The 23,743-nt window shown below is 46.0% G+C and overlaps 1 protein-coding gene across 1 annotated transcript in view; it reads right to left on the reverse strand.

Moving 5' to 3' along the window:
* The window catches only part of CNTNAP2 (contactin associated protein-like 2), a 928,799-nt gene that overhangs the window by 778,702 nt on the left and 126,354 nt on the right, over nucleotides 1–23,743 (reverse strand). Inside the window, exon 6 of the mRNA XM_015422149.1 lies at nucleotides 8,497–8,646. Within this exon, the coding sequence (XP_015277635.1) occupies nucleotides 8,497–8,646 (150 nt within the window). The remainder of the gene's footprint in view (nucleotides 1–8,496; nucleotides 8,647–23,743) is intronic.

Raw genomic sequence — 23,743 nt, forward strand, 5'->3', positions numbered from 1 at the left:
CCCCCTCCCTCCTTTCCCTCCCCCTTCCTCCCCTCCCCCCTTCCTCCCCATCTCTTTGCCTTCTTTCCCTCCCTCCCTCTTTCTCTTCCTTCCTTCCTCCCTTCCTTTCCATCTCTTTGCCCCCCCCTCTCCTTCTCTGAGTTGGGAAATACCTGGAGATTTTTGGGATGGAGCCTGAGTGGTGGGTGTTGCCTTCTCACCTTCTCATGTCAGGGTGTGTGGCACATGCAAATAAGTTATGCTAGTGAGTTACACTAATGAGCTCCTGCACCACTTTTTCTACGAAATGACCCGTGCATGAAACCATCCTTTGTTTGCAGTATGGGACATCAGCATGTAGCCAAAGCTGATTGGTTAGATAGCGTCACCGTGTCATCCCAGCCATGACATCATCCCCAACTGGCTGGGTCTGCTCATGTGACTGACCCAGCAAGCACCGCCCTTCCTCCCAGCAGACTTTGTTTTACTCCAGTTATGTCGCCAAATCTGATTGGTGACATCATATCATGGTTTCTTCCTGTTCACTGCTGTCTGTGTCCCTATCTGAGGCTGGGGAAACCAGAGAAGAGGGTGGAGCAATGGCCGAGAGGCACCTGGATGGGGCGGCTGGGGGGCGGGGTCGCCTCGCAACTGTGAACTCTGAAATTGCCCTGGAATAGTCTCTGAGACTCATTTACAAAGAAGCAGGACTGTGGGGACGGGGACAACATTCTAAGGACCCTGGTGGTATATGGAGATGGGCCAGTTATGTCATTTACTTTCACAGTATATTTGAGTTGGGTCTGTGTTCTCTGGCAATACAGCCAGAGAAAAAACATAAAACAGATTGCCTTAGTGAGGGATTAGAAGGGCGTTTGGTGTAGTGGTTAAGTGCACAGACTCTAATCTGGGAGAACCGGGTTTGATTCCCCACTCCTCCACTTGCAGCTGTTGGATGAACTTGGGCAAGCCATAGTCCCGTCAGAGCTGTTCTCTCACGAGCAGTCCTCGAAAGAGCTCTCTCAGCCCCACCTGTCTCACAGGGTGTCTGTTGTGGGGAGGGGAAGGGAAAGGAGTTTGTAAGCCGCTTTTAAAACTCCGAGTGAAGGGCAGGGTATAAGTCCAATCTCTTCTTCTCCTCTTCAATGATAGGGGTCCCTGTCAGGGAAGACCTGCAAGGGACAGGGCATGGAATGTCCCGTTGTGGGGCAAGGTGAAACAGCCCACACCTCCAATCAGAGTATCAGAGAGCTGGTCTCCATCAATCAATGAAAACATAATTACAGGGTATTCCATGACTATGTGGAGGCAAAAGACAAAAGTAAAGTATATCTAGTGCTGGAGGAGGAGGAGAAGAAGGAGAAGAAGGAGAAGAAGAAGAAGAAGAAGAAGAAAGGAGAAGGAGAAGGAGAAGGAGAAGGAGAAGGAGAAGGAGAAGTGCAGCAGACAGAGGAAACAATGAACAGGATTTTTTATTTTTTTTTTAAAGGTGAATGTTTTCATAACTTAGGGATCTTTATGGAAATATTCCTGACCCGCCCTGAAAAGGCTTGCTTAGATTTGGAGAAACAGAAAACGGGAGAGCAAGGAGAAGCAGGACTGGATGGAGCCGTTTGCCGAACTGCCTCTCGAGAGTTTGTCCTCCTGGGCACTGGACAGAAATCGTAATGGGCTGGTGCGAGCATGAAAAGCCTCATAAAAGCCCTCACGTCTAAATGTCCAAACACTTCCTGCTGGGGTTAATGGACTCGCTTCTGTTCTGAAGCTCTTTTGTTTTATGCACATAATGGCAGAAACAACAAACGCCACGGCAACTCCCCTGAGAGGACTCAGGGCGGGGGGGGGCTCCCTTCTTTCAAACTCTCAATTCTTTGAGAAAGCAAAGAGAAGGGAATTAAGTGCATGCGCAAAAAAGGGGGGAGGGATAGCTAAGGGTAATGGATACTTAAACTAAGATATATTGTGCCTGTCCTAACAACCTAAACACTTACTCAATCTGTGCAGACACACACCGCTTTTCATAACTCAAAGAACTGAATGCACAATGTTCTACCCCCCCCCCCCCCCCAGTTTCCAAGTCCCTTAAGACTATCTCTGAATCTTCTGGGGAGAAAGAAGCCCCATCATAATACAACAAAAGACAGAGGCAGTGAAAGCACTAGATATGATTTATTCGCAGGCAGAGAATTCGAGAATTCCCTTCTGGCTCAGCGCTGTGCATCACAACTGGAAACGCCAGCTCACCGGGGGTAGCGACGACAATAGTGTTCAAGATACAATTCCCTCTTTGCCCAATATTAATTATGAGATGTGTTGTTAAAGGGTGCCTCAAGGACACACACACAAAAAAGCCCCTTCCAAATTAAAAAGCTGATTGAAAACATCATCACAAACCTAGGAGGACAGGCTGGCAATGGGATCGCAAAGAAGAATGGACGACTCCAAGAGGAAACTCGCAGAGTACTGCCAGTGCTTCCTTTATGTTATGAAGCCAGCAGTCTTGCGCTGGAACTGTCCTCTAATCCTGTCCAGCTGTAACAGCCAGTTGATGAAATCACAGTACCCAGGTAGGCATCTGAAATCTGTAGATGCTACCCTCACTGTTCCAAGTGGTCAGCTGGCCAAGCCCATGGGAGTCTTCTAAAGAGAGAAAGCCACCCCACAGAAGCTCAGCAGCTCTCTCTTGTAGAGCTGACGGGTCTCAGCTAGGGCACCGGAGAAGGTCTACGGCCCGAAACCAGCTTCTAAAACAGAGCCATCATCTGCTGCTCCTGCTTCTTCCACCCCACTCTCCCCTTTGTCAGCACCTACAGTTAAAACTGGATATGGAGCCACTGATTGGTTTAGCATAGGAAAAGGAGTACGACAAGGATGTATATTGTCACCTTGCTTATTTAATATATATGCAGAGTACATCACGCGAAATGCTGGCCTGGATGAATCACAAGCGGGAATTAAGATTGCTGGGGAAAAGATCAACAACCTCAGATATGCAGAGAATTCCACTCTAATGGCAGAAAGTGAAGAGGACCTAAAGAGCCTCTTGCTCAGGGTAAAAGAGGAGAGTGCAAAAGTGGGCTTGAAGCTCAACATCAAAAAAACTAAGATCATGGCATCCGGCCCCATCACTCCTTGGCAAATAGAAGGGGAAGTCGTGGAAGTAGTGACAGACTTCACGTTCCTGGGATCCCAGATCACCGCAGACTGTGACAGCAGCCATGAAATTAAAAGACGCCTGCTCCTTGGGAGGAAAGCGATGGCGAACCTAAACAGCATGATAAAAAGTAGAGACATCACCCTGCCAACAAAAGTCCGCACGGTCAAAACAATGGTATTCCCAGTAGTCATGTATGGCTGCGAGAGTTGGACTATAAGGAAGGCCGAGCGCCGAAGAATAGATGCTTTTGAACTATGGTGCTGGAGAAGACTCTTGAGAGTCCCTTGGACTGCAAGAAGAACAAATCAGTCAATCCTCAAAGAAATCAACCCTGACTGTTCCCTGGAAGGCCAGATAATGAAACTGAAGCTCAAATACTTTGGCCACCAAATGAGAAGGGAGCACTCACTGGAGAAGACCCTGATGCTGGGAAAGATTGAAGGTCAAAGAAGACGGGGACGGCAAAGGATGAGATGGTTAGACAGTGTCATCGATGCAACGGACATGAAATTGAGCAAGCTTCAGAGGACGGCGGAAGACAAGAAGGCCTGCCGTGATCTGGTCCATGGGGTCGCAAAGAGTCGGACTCGACTGTGTGACTGAACAACAACAACTGTGAAAGTGGACATTTTTAAAGACAAGGGCTTGCCTTTTGGCTCCTGTCCTTTGGTAAAGTAACCTTGCACATTGGCTGGAACTCTTTGGAGATCAGCTGTGCTCCATCCAGCCAAGTACAAGCTCAAAGATGCAATTCTTGACAATGGCTTAACTCCACTTTGTGTGTGCCCCTCCCCCCGTAGTTTACTCTGAATTATGTTCTTTTCTTTTGCAGATTTAGAGGCATGGGAATGCTTTATCCAGGAGGAGAAAGGTGCTGGGGGAAAGAGGGAAGCTTTAGTCCTTACCTCCTCTATTGTCACCCTTGAGCTGCTTTCACCCCTGCTGGAGAACATAAATATATGTTCCATACGTTTTCCCAGCACGAGCAATAGCAGTTTGCTTTTTAAAGTGAAAACAACAACAACAACAACAACAACAACAACAACAACAGGGGAGGGAAGTCTTCCTCCACCCCCTCTCCATTCCTCTTCTTCATAAGGTCGTTTTTGATTCTATGTTTGTAATTTTTTTTTAAAGTCATGTAGAACAAACATGGAAGAATAAGGTGTACTTGAGTCCAGTGTCTCTTTTTGAACCATAATGTTTTCTGGGTTCCTATCGGACCAACCAACCGAAGCTGCGGTTTAGCTTGGAGAAGCAAGGATTGAGGGGTGACACGAGAGAGGTGTACAAAATTATGCATGTCATAGAGAAAGTAGAGAAATAAGTCTTTTCCTCTCTATCTCACAACACAAAGAACGCGTGGGCACGCAACGAAATTAATGAGCAGTAGGCTTAGAACAGATAAAAGGAAGTACTTTACCCAAAGGGTGATTAACACGTGGAATTCACTGCCCCAAGAAGTGGTGGCAGCTACAAGCACTGACAGCTTGAAAAGACGGGATTGGATAAACATATGGAGCAGAAGTCCATAAGAACATAAGAAAAGCCAATGTTGGATCAGGCCAATGGCCCATCTAGTCCAACACTCTGTCACACAGTGGCCAAAAATACCAGGTCCAGCAATGGGGCCAGGACACTAGACCATCAGTGGCTATTAGCCATAAAGTATACATGGAACACTATGTTTGGGACAGTGATGCTCTGTGTTCTTGGTGCTTGGGGGGAGCAACAGTGGGAGGGCTTCTGGAGTTCTGTCCCCCACCTGGGTTTTGGCCACTGTGTGTTGGACTGGATGGGCCATTGACCTGATCCAACATGACTTCTCTTATGTTCTTATGAGCCACCTGGGTCCCACAGTTGGGACAGGCCGGTCCATACAAAGGGACAGACCACCAGGACTCTTGGGGCCTCTTGCACTAAACTTTGGCAGAGCACTGAAGCAGAGAAACAGACGCTTATACTTTTGGAACTGGGGTTGTATTTCTGATATAAATCCTGGAAGAAATGTGAGGAGCACATCGGAAGTAGACAAGCAGAGGGCGAGGCTTTTGAGATTGTGCTGCTTTAGCAGAAGATACCTTCATATCCCAGTAATACATTCCTATCCCCACTTCATGCGCTCCAGAGCTGAGTTCTAACACAGAAAACGTATTCCTAGGCTCAAGCATTGGCTCATATTAAGCCTTGGATAATTTCCCCACAAAACAGGGGCAAGCATTGGGGGGCATCTCTGAAATAGAAGCTCAGCTGATCCCTGTTGCAATCGATCGATACTGCAGCATTTAATACAGATGGACAAACACACACAATCCGCCAGGTATGTCTGCAAGGAATATTTACAAAAAAAGCAGCACGACTACAGAACTTGAAAAAGATTTTTTTTAAAAAGAGGTGTTCTGTGTATGCTCTACAGACATCAGGATGAAGTGCTCCAGACGAATTCCTTTAAAAAAAAAAATCCCCGCTGCGAGCGAACAAACTTGTTGGATTTTAGATGTGACATTTATACAGCTTTCCACGGAATAGACTCGGAAGAGTAAAAATAAAAGGCATGTGAGATCAGACGCTTATAAAAATAAACTTTGTAAAGTTCAAATGAGTTCATTTTGACAAGTTAGATCTCTCTTCCATCTGCCCTTCTCGAAGGGAGATTTGCTCAAACTCCATATGAGAAATATCTCTGCCCATGCCTCTCAGATATGGTAGAAACAATTGAGCATGTTTTATCATACTGTTGATGTTACCAGAATATCTGAAATATTTATATTGCCCCAATTTTATCAAATTTGCCAAGTAGAACCAATACATTTTTATCTTTCTCTCCTCCTTGAAGATTGTTGTAATGAAACAACCCTTAAAGTAGCCAGTTTTTGTGATCAGGCATGTCTAATTAACCTTTGAGCCACGGTGGCTCAGAGGTTAAGACGCTGAACTGCAGGCCCGAAGGTTCTTCGAGACCCGAGTGCTGCGTGACAGAGTGAGCTCCTGTCTCTGGCCTCAACTCCTGCAAACTTAGCAGTTCAAAAACAAGAAATTGCAAGTAGATAAATAGGTACCGCTTCGTTGGGAAGGTAACCGTGTTCCGTGCTCCTCCGTGTTTAGTCATGCCAGCCACATGACCACAGAGAAGTCTTCAGACAGCTTGGAACCGGGGGTGAGCCCCTGCCCCCTAGAGTCGGATTTGACTGGCTTTCGAGCAAGTGAAACCCTTTACCTTTTACTTTGTATAATTATACAGAAGTGTATGATTCAGTCTTAATATTTTAACCCAGTATTGTATTTTATGTTTAGTGTATTAGTGCATCTAGTGTATTTAAGATATGGAACCAATACAAATATTTCTTGATGACTTTGATTTGAATTCTGATCTCGGATCATAATAAACTTGACTTGAGATTCTTTGAGATTCCCCCCCACTCCCATTTACATCCAAGTTTAAAACTTCCTCAGCTTCTCAATTGCCATGAAAGGCCCTTGGTGGGGTTGCCATAAGTCGGCTGCAACTTGATGACACTTTACACGCGTGCACACACACAACTTTTCTGCCTTAAAGTATCCCCAGGAGGCACCCTATGTTATTTTGGCTTTGGACCTCTTTCTTTTGGTCATAACAGATGTGTGAATCAAATTCTATTAATTCATTAAGAAAAGATAAGTCATAGCAAGAAGCACTTCTAGACAACCTATTCCAGAGTTTAAAGTTTCAGAGTTCTTAAGACGACATCACAAACTTTCTCTTAAGATCTCCCACTTTGCATTCAGGCAAAAGTATAGATTCACCCTTTAGGACACCCTCAATTGTCCTAAGGGAGCAGTCCTAAGTGGGTCAACTCAGAATCCTACTTAGGTTTCTTCCGTGGGGCAACTCCAAAGAAAGGGCCCAAGAGCCAAGCTCTGGCTCATTCCCTTCCTTCCCTCCCTCTCACAATCTGCCTAAATTCACCGTGAGTCATCTGATCATCAATGGCCCCGATCACATGGGCCGGATATTGCGGGGGGGGGAGGCGTGGCTGTTTGCCCTGGAGCGAACTAGCGCGGGGCAGCTGGATGAAACGTCCCGCCCGACGTCCCGCCAATGTCCCGTGGTTGGGGGGAGGTGCTGCTCATACCTCACTCCTGTGGCGCGGCAAAGAAGCGGCGCCGCGGGGTTTGTGTTGTTTTTTTTAACCCAAGTGTTCGCATGCGCCGTTGGGTGCTTGTGCGCACCCATGGAGACTTGACAAAAAAAAAAGTTTTCGCGACGGGACATGGGCGGGCGCCGGATGCCATGAGCTAACACCGGAAACGTGATCTGACGCCCGCCCTTGCCCCGCGGTTTCCGGAAACTAGTACCTCGGAGGTACTAGTTTTTTACAGCGCATCTTTGGAGTGAAGCCTCGGGTGAGCCACGGGAGCTCTACGCTTCCCAGATGCGACGGTGAGATCGCGCCCGGAAAATCCGCCTATCTTCCGTCTCTCTAGCGTGCCTAATGCTTCGTGTGACCGGGGCCAATGATGTTTCTGCCCTTGCAACTAATTTTATATGCAGGGATGATGGAATCCATTTTTTAAACAAATCCAAGCAGACACGTTTAAAGGGACTGAAATTCAGACAAAAACAAAACTCCGTTCAGATTCCCGAAAAACACATCATTTGGTTTACCAGAATTTGTACAGGAGTAAAGAGCCTAAGACAGATCTCCACAGAAGTCCATTGGACCTATCAAGTACTCATTTTCATGGGGTCCTAAAGGCAGAAAAACTCCCAGCTTGCAATTCTTAGGGGCAATTCATACATCGGATTATATAACAAGCAAATGGAGCGAGATGAATGAGTGAACATGCACCTATCTATAGCTGCTTCCTTTGATATCATACGCGGAATCCGAAATGGCTAAATAATCAGCTCAGTTCATTGTTGCTGATTCTACTGTGTAATATATAAGCAAGGCTTTTTCTTCTTCTTCTTTTTTTTGAAAAAGAGGTGCCAGAATCCTCAAGAGGGAAATGAAGTTCTCCATCTGTATAACTGAAAACTCATGAACTGTTAAACATTTTAAAAAAAATGTCAAAGAGGTTCCAGAACTCCATTCCGGCACAGTCACCCAGAAAAAAAAGGCCATGGATATAAGGTTCTCACAAAATTGTAATATTGCCTTAATTGGAAATTCATACCTCAGACAAGATACCATTTGACAAGAGGGTTTTTTTTTTAGTACAACAGAAATCTTTTTAAGAGATGAAAATGTAGTATTGATACTGCCTGTAGAGGGGTGGGCAGGGAAGTGAACACCAAGGAAATACCTTCTCACAAGAAAAAACGGGTTTCTCTCAAAACGGTCCCTCTCCCACAATCCCCCCCTCACTGATGCACATACCTCCATATAAATATTTGTCTCCTGTCATTACTCTGAGCGGGCTGTTGCTTCGAACGGAGGAAGCTTCATCACCGTCGATGGTGAGAACTGCAAAATTTTCTTTTGCTAAAAACTGGACTTCGTGCCATTGTCCGTCGTTCAGTCCAGTGCCTGGAAGCAAAAGAAGAGAAGTGGTTCAGTTTGGCTCTCCTTGTGTATGTCATTGCACAACACTGTGCTAACATTCCTTTAGAATGGCTCAGTAGGCTCTGTAACATCGGGGAGGGCCGTGGCTCAAAGGTAGAGTATCTGGTTGGCGTCCAGAAGGTCCCAGGTTCAATCCCCAGCGACTCCCAGCAAATAAAATAAAAAGGATTGTTATTGTGAATAAAAGTAATATGTTACTTGGAAGGCCAGTGTCATATAGTGCTTCGAGCTTCAAACTAGGCTTTGGAAGACCCAGGTTCAAATCTTTAGTCTGCCATGGAAGATTACTAGGTGCATGTGGGTTGTTCTGAGGGTAAAATAAAGGAGAGGAGAGTGAGGAGAGATCATCACAACAACCCTGTGAGGTAGGTTAGGCTGACTGAGAAAACAGACTGGCCCAAGGTCAGCCAGCAAATGTTCATGGCAGAGTGGTGATTCAAATCTGGGTCTCTCAGGTACTCTGGTACTCTAATCACTATACCATACTGTCTGTTTCCTACTTGACAAAGACAAAGCTGGTCCAACAATCATATGAAGGAAAGATAAGAAAATAACTTTAAGTCAGACAGACATCATTTATTTCAATGGGATTTGCTCCCATCTCAGTGTGTTTAGGATTGCAGCCCAGTATTTTAGATTTCTAGAAGATTAAGTAACATTATTTGTGTACAAGCAGCATACTATATGTAACTAAAATATCAACAGTTAAGCACTGTATTAACAAAGGAAAAGAGAAGCTGATCAGTAAGAACCCCAGAACTTGTGGTCAGGATATAACAAATAAAGCTTGCATACCAAGGCATTCCCTTCCCTATATCATTTCATATAAAGTGATCCAAAACTACATTGCAAAAAAAACAACAACACCCAATACCAACTATACACTTTCTTGCCCATTTTTAGGACTGTCACACACATTAAAGGAAATATTTCCTCTTAGCTTCCCTATAATCTAACCAACCAACTCTTAGACACGTGGGGTTAGATCCAACCCGCTTTTCTGCTCTTGAGGGAGGAATTAGACTTCCTCTTTGACCACCCACAAAGGCTATGCTGAAAATCATGGAATCTCCATGCACAAAAGCCATGTTGGAGGGGGGCTGCAGTCAGGAAGGTGATTGGGTGACATCGAATGAAACAGCTGGCTGGATCCAACCCACTGTCTCTTGGGGGGCAGGGAATAGGAGGCATTCACAATTCAATGGAAGCAAGAACATAAGTGACCAGGATAAACCAAGATCACATGTGCCTCAGAACAGATTCCCTGCATATCATACACTAGCACTTCATGCAATGAAACCATGATGCCCGCTTCTTCCTTATAATGCCGCATCGGGGGTGGAGGGATAAGAATTGCTGCAGAAAAGTCACAGATTAAAGAGATACTCAACTCTTCCTCCCAATGGCAACAGTTCTCCTGAAGCTTGCTTATCTCTTGTGCAAGTGACAGGCCCCATCTACCCGTTATGAAGTCCTTGGGTTTGCCAGGAAACAATGCAAAGGACTTTATATTCCATATGTGATGGGAGTTTTGTGTTTCCTAGAACCACCCTGACTTTCTGTTTGTGATCAAAGCAGGGAGGGAGTGGTGGCTTGAGTTGCTATTGGTTCCATTGTGAAATTTAGGTATAGCCGTGCAAAGAATGATATTTTAATATGGATACAATTGCGGCTCCACGGGATGGTCAGAGGACCCCAAAACGGCATGTGGCTTCTCCCTGCCTGCTTCGATCTCAAACAGAAGAGAGCTGGTGTGCATCTGGGGGGACCAAAACTCCTATCACACATGTGATACAAAGGTCTTGTGTTGTTCCCAAACACACACACACAAGGGCCTTGTAATGTGTAGATTTTGTCCAAATGGCCTCATCGGATAACTCCAGTAGTGAGTGGCAATACTCCCTCAAAGCTGTGGAGTCTTGTGAGCAAAAATTCTACTTTGTGAGCTACTGGCTCACAAGTTGTGAGCGAGCAATTTGTCTGCTGTATAAATTTAGTTTGCTCTGGAGCCGTCCTCCCTGAGCTAAGACAAAAATGGGTGAACCGGAGGCTAAAAAAAACCATGAGCGAACTCACACTAAGTCAGCTTAGAGGGAACACCGGTGAGCGGATTGTGCAGACTGCCTCAGCATCCTTCTTTTGCTTTCAACCATCAAGAAACTCCGGAGCAAGGAAAACTCAAATTCCAAACATTTTAACTTTGCAAAAATTCTTCTCATCTACACCCAGCGCACTGACTGGGGCTGTGTGTGGACAAAGAGTATTTTAAGTGAACATCTGAAACACGTAAGTAGCTGCACATCCATCCGACACGAATACCTTTTTTCAAGCCTCCCCATGGTAGTCCGTTCATTTTTCTCTTTGCTCTCCCCCCTGCTTTATTCTTTCCGTGCGTTATTTTAGAAAATCTTAAACTTGCTTATTTAAAGTAGGCAACCTTAACCCTCCTGCGAGTCCTAGGAACTCCAGTTTCATGTGCAAATTAGATATGTTAATGAAGCATATTCCATCTTGCTAGAATTTCTTTTAAATGGCATTACTTTAAAATTAGGACTCTCGAGATTGTCACTTTGATTGAACAAGAAGAAACAGATGTTTCTGTTATAAGAGACATGGAGGAAGAAATGGTTTAATGAATGCCATTTTTTCCCTGCAAGATCTTAAAATCCAGTAAGAAATAACGAAAGATGCCATATGCTAATTATTCTTCAAACAACGTTTACGGCAGCTAATTCTCAAACGTCTTCATACCTGATTTTGAGAAATCAAATCAGAATGGAGCAATGCTTGCATCTAATATAAGCATGTGGGAGCCTACTCCCTTTTCTTCCATTTTTCACAATACGAGACCTCATGGGCACTCAATGAAATTGCTAAGCAGTCAGGATATAAAACAGATAAAAGGAAGTACTTCTTCTCGCAAAGAGTGATTAACACATGGAATTCACTGCCACAGGAGGTGGTGGCAGCTACAAGCATGGACGGCTTCAAGAAGGAATTGGATAAACCTATAGAGCCAGATAATGAAACTGAAGCTCAGATACTTTGGCCACCCAATGAGAAGGGAGCACTCACTGGAGAAGACCCTGATGCTGGGAAAGATTGAAGGCCAAAGAAGACGGGGACGGCAAAGGATGAGATGGTTAGACAGTGTCATCGATGCAACGAACATGAAGTTGAGCAAACTTCAGAGGACGGCGGAAGACCGGAAGGCCTGGTGTGATCTAGTTCATGGGGTCGCGAAGAGTCGGACTCGACTGTGCGACTGAACAACAAAATAGAGCAGAGGTCCATCAGTGGCTATTGTACAAGTAACCCCAGAAAGAGTGAAGCGGCTGGGCCAAAGCCGAAAGGACGCTCAGTTGTGGATGTGTCTGATGGTGAAAGGAAAGTCCGATGCTGCAAAGAACAATACTGCATAGGAACCTGGAATGTAAGATCTATGAATCAAGGTAAGCTTGACGTGGTCAAAAATGAGATGGCAAGACTGAACATCGATATCCTAGGAATCAGTGAACTAAAGTGGACAGGAATGGGCGAATTTAACTCAGAAGACCATTATATCTACTACTGTGGCCAGGAATCTCGTAGAAAAAATGGTGTGGCCTTTATAGTCAACAAGAGAGTGCAAAAGGCAGTACTGGGATACAATCTCAAAAATGACAGAATGATTTCTGTCCGATTCCAAGGCAAACCATTCAACATCACAGTAATTCAAGTGTATGCCCCAACCACTGATGCAGAAGAGGCTGAAGTGGACCGGTTCTATGAAGACCTACAACACCTCCTAGAACTAACACCAAAAAATGATGTCCTCATCATCATAGGGGACTGGAATGCTAAAGTAGGAAGTCAAAAGGTAACTGGAATAACAGACAAGTTTGGCCTTGGAAAGCAAAATGAAGCAGGGCAAAGGTTAACAGAGTTTTGTCAAGAGAACACACTGGTCATAGCGAACACCCTTTTCCAACAACCTAAGAGGCGACTCTACACATGGACATCACCAGATGGGCAACACCGAAATCAGATTGACTATATAATTTGCAGTCAAAGATGGAGAAGCTCTATCCAGTCAGTAAAAACAAGACCTGGAGCTGACTGTGGTTCAGATCATGAGCTACTCATTGCAAAATTCAGACTTAAACTGAAGAAAATTGGGAAAACCACGAGGCCATTCAGGTTTGACCTAGATCGCATCCCTGATGAATATACAGTAGAGGTGAAGAATAGATTCAAGGGTCTGGATTTGATAGATAGAGTGCCTGAAGAACTATGGACAGAGGTTCGTGACATCGTACAGGAGGCAGCAATCACCACCATCCCAAAGAAAAAGAAATGTAAGAAAGCAAAGTGGCTTTCTGATGAGGCTTTACAAATAGCAGAGGAAAGAAGGAAAGCGAAAGGCAAAGGCGAAAAGGAAAGATTTACCCAACTGAACGCAGATTTCCAGAGAACAGCAAGGAGAGATAAGGAGGCCTTCCTGAATGAACAGTGCAAAGTAATAGAAGAAAACAATAGAATGGGAAGGACTAGAGATCTCTTCAAGAAAATTGGAGAAATCAAGGGAGCGTTCCATGCAAAGCTGGCCATGATAAAGGACAAAAACGGTAGGGACCTAACAGAAGCAGAAGAGATTAGGAAAAGATGGCAAGAATACACAGAAGAACTATACAAGAAAGACCTCGATGTCCTTGACAACCACGACGGTATAATCACTGACCTCGAGCCAGACATCCTGGAATGTGAAGTTAAATGGGCCTTAGAAAGCATTACTAACAACAAAGCTAGTGGAGGTGATGGTATTCCAGCTGAGCTATTCAAAGTCTTAGAAGATGATGCTGTTAAAGTTCTGCACTCCATTTGCCAGCAAATTTGGAAAACGCAACAGTGGCCACAGGATTGGAAAAGGTCAGTATACATTCCAATCCCAAAGAAGGGCAATGCCAAGGAATGTTCAAACTATCGCACAATTGCACTCATATCACACGCTAGCAAGGTCATGCTCAAGATCCTACAAGCTAGGCTTCAACAGTACGTGGATAGAGAACTACCAGAAGTACAAGCTGGGTTTCGAAGAGGTAGAGGAACTAGAGATCAAATTGCCAACATTCGCTGGATTATGGAGAAAGCAAGAGAGTACCAGAAAAATATCTACTTCTGCTTCATTGACTATGCTAAAGCTTTTGACTGTGTGGATCACAACAAACTATGGCAGGTCCTTAAAGAGATGGGAGTACCAGACCACCTCACATGTCTCTTGAGAAACCTGTATAAGGGCCAAGAAGCGACAGTTAGAACCGGATACGGAACAACTGATTGGTTCAGCATAGGAAAAGGAGTACGACAAGGATGTATACTGTCACCTTGCTTATTTAATATATATGCAGAGTACATCATGCGAAATGCTGGCCTGGATGAATCACAAGCGGGAATTAAGATTGCTGGGGAAAAGATCAACAACCTCAGATATGCAGACGATACCACTCTAATGGCAGAAAGTGAAGAGGACCTAAAGAGCCTCTTGCTCAGGGTAAAAGAGGAGAGCGCAAAAGTGGGCTTGAAGCTCAACATCAAAAAAACTAAGATCATGGCATCCGGCCCCATCACTCCTTGGCAAATAGAAGGGGAAGTCGTGGAAGTAGTGACAGACTTCACGTTCCTGGGATCCCAGATCACCGCAGACTGTGACTGCAGCCATGAAATTAAAAGACGCCTGCTCCTTGGGAGGAAAGCGATGGCGAACCTAAACAGCATGATAAAAAGTAGAGACATCACCCTGCCAACAAAAATACGCATGGTCCAAGCAATGGTATTCCCAGTAGTCATGTATGGCTGTGAGAGTTGGACTATAAGGAAGGCCGAGCGCCGAAGAATAGATTCTTTTGAACTATGGTGCTGGAGGAGACTCTTGAGAGTCCCTTGGACTGCAAGAAGATCAAATCAGTCAATCCTAAAAGTAATCAACCCTGACTGTTCCCTGGAAGGCCAGATAATGAAACTGAAGCTCAAATACTTTGGCCAGCAAATGAGAAGGGAGCACTCACTGGAGAAGACCCTGATGCTGGGAAAGATTGAAGGCCAAAGAAGACGGGGACGGCAAAGGATGAGATGGTTAGACAGTGTCATCGATGCAACGAACATGAAGTTGAGCAAACTTCAGAGGACGGCGGAAGACCGGAAGGCCTGGTGTGATCTAGTTCATGGGGTCGCGAAGAGTCGGACTCGACTGTGCGACTGAACAACAAAATAGAGCAGAGGTCCATCAGTGGCTATTAGCCACAAGCTATAGATAGGAACTCTCATCTGGGGCAAGGGATGCTCTGTATTCTTGGTACTCGGGGGGGCAACGGTGGGAGGGCTTCTAGTGTCCTGGCCCCACTGGTGGACCTCCTAATGGCACCTGGTATTTTTGGCCACTATGTGACAGAGTGTTGCTGGATGGGCCATTGGCCTGATCCAACATTGGCTTCTCTTATGTTCTTATATTACTCCAGTTAAACAGATCTTAACACCAGTACCAACAGAGTGATAATTTCAGACGGTACTCATGTTGGTCTGCAGCAGAAGAGTTAGGTTCAAGTCCAGTAGCATCCTAGAGACCAATTCCTTAGAAACCCCGAAAATTATGTTGGGTTCTTATATTACTCCAGTTAAACAGATCTTAACACCGGTACCAACAGAGTGATAATTTCAGACGGTACTCATGTTGGTCTGCAGCAGAAGAGTTAGGTTCAAGTCCAGTAGCATCCTAGAGACCAATTCCTTAGAAACCCCGAAAATTATGTTGGTCTCTCTAAGGTGCCACTGGACTCAGATCTAGCTGTTTATTTTATTTATTTATTTATCAAATTTATACCCTGCCCTCCCAGCCAAGGCCTGCTCAGGGCGGCTTACATGGAATCATCACATAAAATTACAATAAAACAGTTAAGAAGAGAAGAAGAAGAAGAGATTGGATTGATACCCCGCCCTTCACTTGGAGTCTCAGAGCAGCTTACAAACTCCTTTCCCTTCCCACAACAGACACCCTGTGAGGTGGGTGGGGCTGAGAGAGCTCTGGCAGAAACTGCTCTTTTTCAAGGACAGCTGTGCCAGAGCTTGTGACTGACCCAAGGTCACATCAGCAGGTGCAAGTGGAGGAGTGGGGAATCAAACCCGGTTCTCCCAGATTAGAGTCCACACACTTAACCACTACACTGTTCTACACAGAAAGTGCAATCCAAAGCAGTTGGGGGTGGAAAGCGCCCTCAAGTCACGGCTGTCTTATGGCGACCCTGTAGGGTTTTCAAGGCAACAGGAGAGCAGAGGTGGTTTGCCATGGCTTGCCTCTGCATAGCAACCACGCACTTCCTTGGTGGTCTCCCTTCCAAGGGCTCCGCCAGGCCAGCCCTGCTTAGCAGCAGGGATCTGATGAGATCAGGCTAGCATGAGATCTGATGAGATCGAGGCTGAGTTAGTGTTATGCCTTTCTACGTCGACTGAAGTAAGTGGGCTAAGAAGGAGGAAACTCCGCTTACGATGGCACTGTTACTTGTCCCGTGGACACCACCGTTTGTCCGTCATAAATTGTAATTGGCATTAACTGGTTCGAGAACTGGGAGGCAGGTGTTTTTTAAAAATAAAATATGACATTAGATCTCCAGAAAGGCCAGTGGTGCACTTTTTTAGAATGAATGGGGAACATCCAGGAAGAACCCTTGAAGAACGATTAGCTGAATTGGTGGACCACGTTGTGGGTGTTTTCACGACCCCTCCTCTCCTCCCATTCTGTCCCACATTCTGATTTTTTTTCCAGAAAGACCTGGAAGGCCTAAGAATGTTCACACTAGATCTCACACTAGATCCCCCCCCCATGACGTATCCAGGAGTTTGTGTACCTCAGAAGACAGGAAATGGCTTCAAAAGTATTTTAACACATATCAGCACATAGCAACGGGCTGGAAAAGGGTTCATCGCACACATTAGCAGGCACAGCAGTACAGAGCAACAGGCGTCAAAATTAGCCTGCTCATTCCAGACTTGTTTTTAAAGCCACAGGTTTATGTGCATTATTCAGCGACCAGCAGGAAGTTGCGTTGTTGTTGTTTTTTAAGGGCACCATGCACATCTTCTCACAGTACAGGGGCTAAAAAAATCACCAAGAGGCTCAATTTGGTGCTGTAATACCCCTGGGGGAAACAGTTATACTCGGCAAGGAATTCAGCGCCAGTAGCCGCTGTCCCCCCCCCCCATCTCTGTACCACATTTCAAGTTTATATCTGCACTCAAATGAATTTTTAAAAGAGGCTAGCAGTGTCATGGTGGACTGGTTCTGGTGGCGGTGGTGGGGAGATATATGAAAAGTAAGAAAGAACAGATTCTCCCAGCTTTACTCTGGCTGAGATGTGTTGTCTCAGCTATGGGGGGTTTGCTCTGATGATCTGCCATCAAATGTTACAGAACTTCAAGAAACAGAACGCAGAGAAGCAAAGAGATAACGTTCCTCCCTGGTTCTTCCAGTGCCTGCGGAGACTGAGAATGAGTTTTGTGGATCCTGGAAAAAGTTGTAACATACAAACAAACAAACAAATATTTTTTGTTGTTCCTGGGATCCACAAATCTTGAAATCCTGAAAGTACAAACCTTCTGTACACTTCCCCTCCAGACTCTTATAGATGGGATTTTGATCTCAAGTGTAATGGGGGTAGAGACCAAGATCCAATCATGAAAAGCACCCAAATACGATCCCCTGATCATCCCTGATTTAAAACCACCACTGCTGCTCTGGAGCAGGGCAAATCTTTTTACAGACGTGTATAGCATTGGCAACACTCCAACACAGAGTTGCCAACTCCAGGATGGAAAATACCTGGAGATTCTGGGGCAGTTCTTGGGGGGAAATGGAGTCTGGGGAAAGGAGGAAGCTCAGGAGGGATGGGATCATAGAGTTCGCCCTCTGAAATCGTTGTTCCCTCCAGTGGAACTGGTCTTTCTTTTGCCTGGAGGTTAGCTGCAATTCCAGGAAAACTCCAGGCCCCACCTGAAGCTTGGTAACCCTAACAAACACCTGAAATCCATGGTTCCTTTTAAACAATCAATTTGCAGTGGAAGAGGTGCCTTTTTATGGCAAGAGGGTGTAGGGATGGCTACAGGAGTAACCAGCTTTAAAGGGGGATTAGATAGATTCATGGAGTACAAGTCTATCCATGTCTACTAGGCATGGTGATGGAGGGGAAACTCCACATTCAGAGGCAGTCAGCCTCTGAATCCCGGAGCCAGGAGGTAACATCAGGGGAAGGCCTTGGCCTCTATGCCCTGTTGTTGGCCCTCCAAAGGAACTGGTTGGCCCCTGCGTGAGACAGGATGCTGGACTAGATAGACCGCCGGTCTGGTCCAGCAGGGCTCTCATGTTCTTATGTTCATTACCATGATTTATTATGAAAGATGTCCATCATGTGTTCAAACTAGGGTTGCCAGATCCTACCTCCGATCTGCTGGGGGGTTCCTGGGTCATTGTCTGGATCTTCGCATGCGTGGTGTGGTTCCCTCTAAGCTGTGGAGTCTTCTGAGCAAAAATTTTACTTTGTGAGCTATTGGCATTAAAGTTGTGAGCAAGCGATTTGGCCACTGCATAGGTTAGTTTGCTCTGGAACCATTCTTCCTGAGCTAAGACGAAAATGTGTGAGCTGGAGGCTAAAAAAATGTGAGCTAGCTCACACTAACTCAGCTTAGAGGGAACACTGGTGACACCACCTGGAAGTGATGTCACCACGCTGCTGACACTGGGGGTGACACACTAGTTCTTGGGCAAGACTCTATGGTATTTTGCCCTCAAAACCATAGAGTTTGCCCAAAAACTAGAGCGTCACCCCCCAAAATGAGCAATGTGACGACATCACTACCAAGTGACATCATCACGCCACTGACTGTTCAGGGGTGGCACTTCCCCCATTGGCCAGCTGGCTGGTGGCAAATTGGAGCCCCTACCGGGGGGAGGGCAGTCCTAGTTCAACTGCATATGTGTGGGTTCATCAATATGGAAGGGGGGTTCGCCTCTGGAAAGCCAAGTTGTGCAGCTAAGGATATTGAAATCGAATTTGGAGAAGGTGAATTGAGTGAATTTTCAGGATAGCAAAGCTGAAAGATGTAGGTGTCTTTTCCAAATGGCTAGACCTTCTGTCATTTGCAAAGCCTCCTGAAACCCAACTTCTGTCTGAAAACATCTTTTAACAATGCTCTTTAGCAACACCCTGGAGAATGGCATGCACCGGACTGCACGTGCAATTAATACCGTATAATTACTACCTCGGAAGATTTGAAGAAAGGCAGCGCCAAGAGTCCTCACCTTTGCTCTGATTCAACGGATGAAACTAAAGCTATGCCTCACGGTTTACTCATATATAATTCCTTTAGAAATGGTTCCTTTTTAACCATCAGTTTGCAGGAGAAGAGGTGCCCTTTTATTGCCCTGCAAGGCAAATAAGATTATGCTCATTTTGCTAATATTCTCCATCAGCAAAAAAAATGACGCTCCCGTAGAATTGTAAAAAGGCACACAACTTCTGTTTTGATGGCAGCCAGACGCTCAATGTAGATATCATGTGAAACCATCATTAAGGAACATAAGAAGAGCCCTGCTGGATCAGACCAATAATCCATCTAGTCCAGCAACCTGTCTCACACAGTAGGGGCAACAACAGGGCAGAGAGGTCAAGGCCTTTCCCTGATGTTGCCTCCTGGCACTGGGATTCAGAGGATTAGTGCCTCTGAATGTGGAGGTTCCCTCAGTCAACAGGGCTAGCAGCCATTGATAGATTTATCCTCCACAAATCTATCTAATCCCCTTTTAAAGCTGTGTATTCCTGTGGCCATCACTACACCATCTGCCAGCGAATTCCACATTTTAATTACTCTCTGTGTAAAGTAGTATTTCCTTGCGTCCTGAACCTTATCTATGGTTTGGTTATCTATGGTCCCAGCCACACGGCGGTAAAAAGCACGGCCAAAGTGCGGCTTTTTACCGACGCACCAAAAGAGACACGCGGCAGCGGGATCACACAGATCCCGTGAGCCGCCGTGCAGTTGCTCCCCGGCACAATCAGATGCCGGGGAGGAAGCCACTGATGGGAGACCGAGGCAGCCGACTGCACATGTATGCACATGCGCAGTTCGGCCAGGAGCCTCAAATGCTCCTGACGACGGACGCGCCGGCGATCCCACGGCCGCGCTTGCTGTGGCATTTCAGATAAGCGTCTCTTTACTAGGTTCTTTTTTGCTCCGCATTACTGACCTGTAGGGACGGATCGGGGATGGGTGCATGCCGCTTCCCAGATGTTGCGATTTTATCGCGCCCGTTTGCTGCACCCCCGATCCGGCCCTCTTCCGGCCCAAAACCTCCCGTGTGACCGGGGCCTATGATTTGGTTTAATCACTTGCTGGTTTGACTACATACTACTTTGGCAGAGGTGCCTCCCTCTGCCGCAATGGGTGCTGTCGCTGCCACCTCCAAGTGTTTATACAGCCCATCACTAAATTAAAATAAAAATATATGGCATTATTAGATGAGACTTTCGTCTCAGATACGTGTCTCTCGGACGCATCACTTAGTATCTATCCGTGGCTGCTGTAGTGACCAGATCGCTACCACTATATGCATACACATCCTCACACTGCCTCATGGGAACTGTGGTTTCTTCTCTCTGCATCTGCAACAATTTTGACTTTAAAACTTTTACTCTACTAAAAGAGAAGCCACTCTGGGCTTGCTGCTGCACACTATCCCTCTTGTTCATTGCCTTAAAAACTAAAACAAAAGGCACCTTGTTCTGGGGAAGATGCATTGTTCCACTGAGGCATTCTAGGAAGGGAGTTTGTTTCACATATAAATGATCAGTCAAGGTATATTCTGCCGGCAATCACAATGGTGTTGAAGTTCCAAGCATCCCTTGCGAGGTCTGAATTGACAGACTGTGGCTCGTGATCAACCAAACCCAAATCTGGAACTGTGGCTTGAAGTTGATTTGAAAGCAAGGCCTTGGAGTAATGGTTCTCATTACACGTCACATGACCCTTACGTCTGCCTTATCCTTGGTAAATGTGTGACTGTTCCTGGAACTCTGTCTAGCCTCATGCTTATAATAAGAATGGGAGTAATGAGTAGGGTTGCCAAGTCCCCTTGGCTTGCCGGCAGGGGAGATCTGGGGGGCATTCCGGGGTGGGCGTGGACATCATGCAACATCCTTGATGCAATGAAACCATGTGGAAATAAATGTCATCACGTCAGGGATCTCTGCATTTTTGGCAAACCTCGATGGGTTTGGGGTTTTTTGGCCTAAAACCATAGAGTTTTGCCCAAAAAGCAGAGCGGCTTGCCGGCAGAGGAGATCTGAGGGGCATTCCGGGGTGGGCGGGGACATCGTGCAACATCCCTGATGCAATGAAACCATGTGGAAGTGATGTCATCACGTCAGGGATCTCTGCATTTTTGGCAAACCTCGATGGGTTTGGGGTTTTTTGGCCTAAAACCATAGAGTTTTGCCCAAAAAGCAGAGCATTGTCATGCAACGTCCTAACATGATGATATAACTTTCACTGTTTGGGGGCGGGGCTTCCCCCACCAGTCAGCTGGTCCGCGGCAGGTTGAACCCCCCCCAAAAGCGGGTAGACCCCACCAGACCAGGAGGTCTGCAACCCGTAACTCAAACTTTGTTCTGCTGCTTCAGACCAACACGGCTACCAGCCAGTTGATAGTGCTATCATTTTAACCACTCTGTAATTACCAATGGTTTATATAGTAATCCGAGGACTTATTAATACGCAGTTTAATCTATTTTTTATTTATTTAAAATATTTATTAACCGCCTTTCTCCCTTGTGGAATTCAAGGGGACGTACAATATACATAAAAAACAAAAACCCAATAAAGACAACAATTATAAAACCCCATAACAGTCACAACTTAAAAACTTCAGTTAAGATTGCCAATAATAAAAGCTCAATCAATCAAATGTGGTCCTAAATAAAACTATCCTCGGCTGCCTCCTGAAGATCAACAATGAGGGGGTCAGGCACATCTCCCTAGGGAGGGTGTTCCATGATTGTGGGGCTGCTGTGGAAAAAGCCCTGTCTTGTGTACCCACCAAGCAAGCATCTTTCATTGATGCGACAGTCAGGAGGACATCTCCCTTCGATCTTAATTCCCGGGCAGAAATTCATGGGAGAAGACAGTGGTTCAGATACCCTGGTTCCTAGCCATATAGGGGAGCGGTGGCACAGTGGGTATATCCTACTGTCTTAACATCTGAACTGTGTTAGTTCAAGCCCCGCGCTGGTGTGAGCAGCCAGCCTGTTGTCCCCAGCTCATCGTCCACCCAGCGATTCGAAAGCTTCGGCGAGTAGATAAAATGGGACCCACTCCTTAGAGAGGGTGGGCACGCCAATCTCCCTTGTGGGAGGGTGTTAGCTGACGGTCAGACCTCCTGGTCGAGGCTTGGAAGGTGAAATAGCTTCTCGGATACGAAAGAATCCCTGCAATGGATGTTCCGGCCAGGCGGTGGCAGTGTGGCGATTGACATACGGGTCCTGAAGCCTGGTCAACAAGCAGCCATGCGGAAAACGGATGGAGCCAAGCCAGAAGACGTCTATACCGGGCAGTGATGGCGTGTGCAATTAAAAATGAATATATGTTGTCTACCCTATCCCCTACAAACATTGTTAGTCCCTTGTCTATATTGAGTAACTGTACATCACTTTGAGCCCACTGGGGAAAGCGATTAATAAATGGAAAGTATTATTATTATTATTGTTGTTGTTGTTGTTGTTGTTGTTAGGCTTTAAAGGGCAAAACCAGCAAACTGAATTGGGCTCGGGAGCCTGCTGTAGTACTGAAGACATATGCTCCTAGTTGCTGGCCCTGAACAACAGTCTAGCCACAGCATTTTGCACTAGCTGTAGCTTCTAAACACTCTTCAAGGGTAGCCCCAAGATGAGCATATAGCAATAGCCCAGTCCAGATGTAACTAAGGCATGGATCATGGTAGCTAGATCTGACTGAACCAGGAATGGACGTAGCTGACATACCAGCTGGAGGTGGGGAAATGCACCTGGTTTTCTAAGGTAATCACTGTGTCAAGCAGTACTTCCAAACTGCAAACCTGGCTTTTCAAGGGGAGTAAAACCCCATTTAAGACAGGGGAGATCTGAAGTCCATGGTCTGCCTTTCCATTACCCCACAGAACCTCTGTCTTGTTAGGATTAAGTTTCAGCTGGTCTACCCTCAACCAGCCCTTTACTGACTCCAAGCACCAGTTCAGAACATCAACAGCATCCTCAGGACTTGAACCACCATTATACAGTGCCCCTTAATACCAGTGCTGAGATGTGGCTCAATAAGATACTATGGTTAATAGTACTGAAGGCCACTGAGAGGTCCAGCAGAACTAGCAAGGTCACACTCTCCCTGCCTAGTTCTCAACAGAGGTAATCAACCCGGGCAACCAAAGCAGTCTCTGTTCCAAATCCTGGCCTGAAGCCACATTAAAATGGGTCCAGATGATCAGACTCTTCCATGAACCCCTGGACTGAAAAGCAACCACCTCCTCTTGCACCTTGTCCAAGAATGGAAGGTTGAAAATTGGCGGGCAATTTTCTAATATAGTAGGGCTCATGTGTTGTTGTTGTTTTCTTCCCCCAAAGCAGGTCTAATCACGGCATCCTTGAGCATGGGTGGTAAAACCCCCACCCTCAAGGATGCATTTACCACTCCACTTACCCACTCAGCCACCCCGCCCCATGGCAGCTTCTATCAGCCACGAAGGGCAAGGTCTAGAACACAGGTGGGTAGGTCTCGCCTGTCCGAGGATCTTGACCACATCCTTGGGATCCACAACCTGAAAAGTATCCACACAAAACAAACAAGCACATGCCAAAGGTGCATCGCCAGGACATGCATCCATGGCAACATCTAACCCAGAGTGGATCTGAGCGATTTTGCCTGCAAAGAAAACGGCAAAATGATCACCAGGGGGCCGCCGTGCGGTCAGAGCTAAAATCCTTGGGGCCAGGGCTATTTTTGGGCAGGAATG

The sequence above is a fragment of the Gekko japonicus genome, unplaced genomic scaffold, assembly GCF_001447785.1.
Source record: "Gekko japonicus isolate JY-2015 unplaced genomic scaffold, Gekko_japonicus_V1.1 scaffold330, whole genome shotgun sequence".
NCBI lineage: Eukaryota > Metazoa > Chordata > Lepidosauria > Squamata > Gekkonidae > Gekko > Gekko japonicus.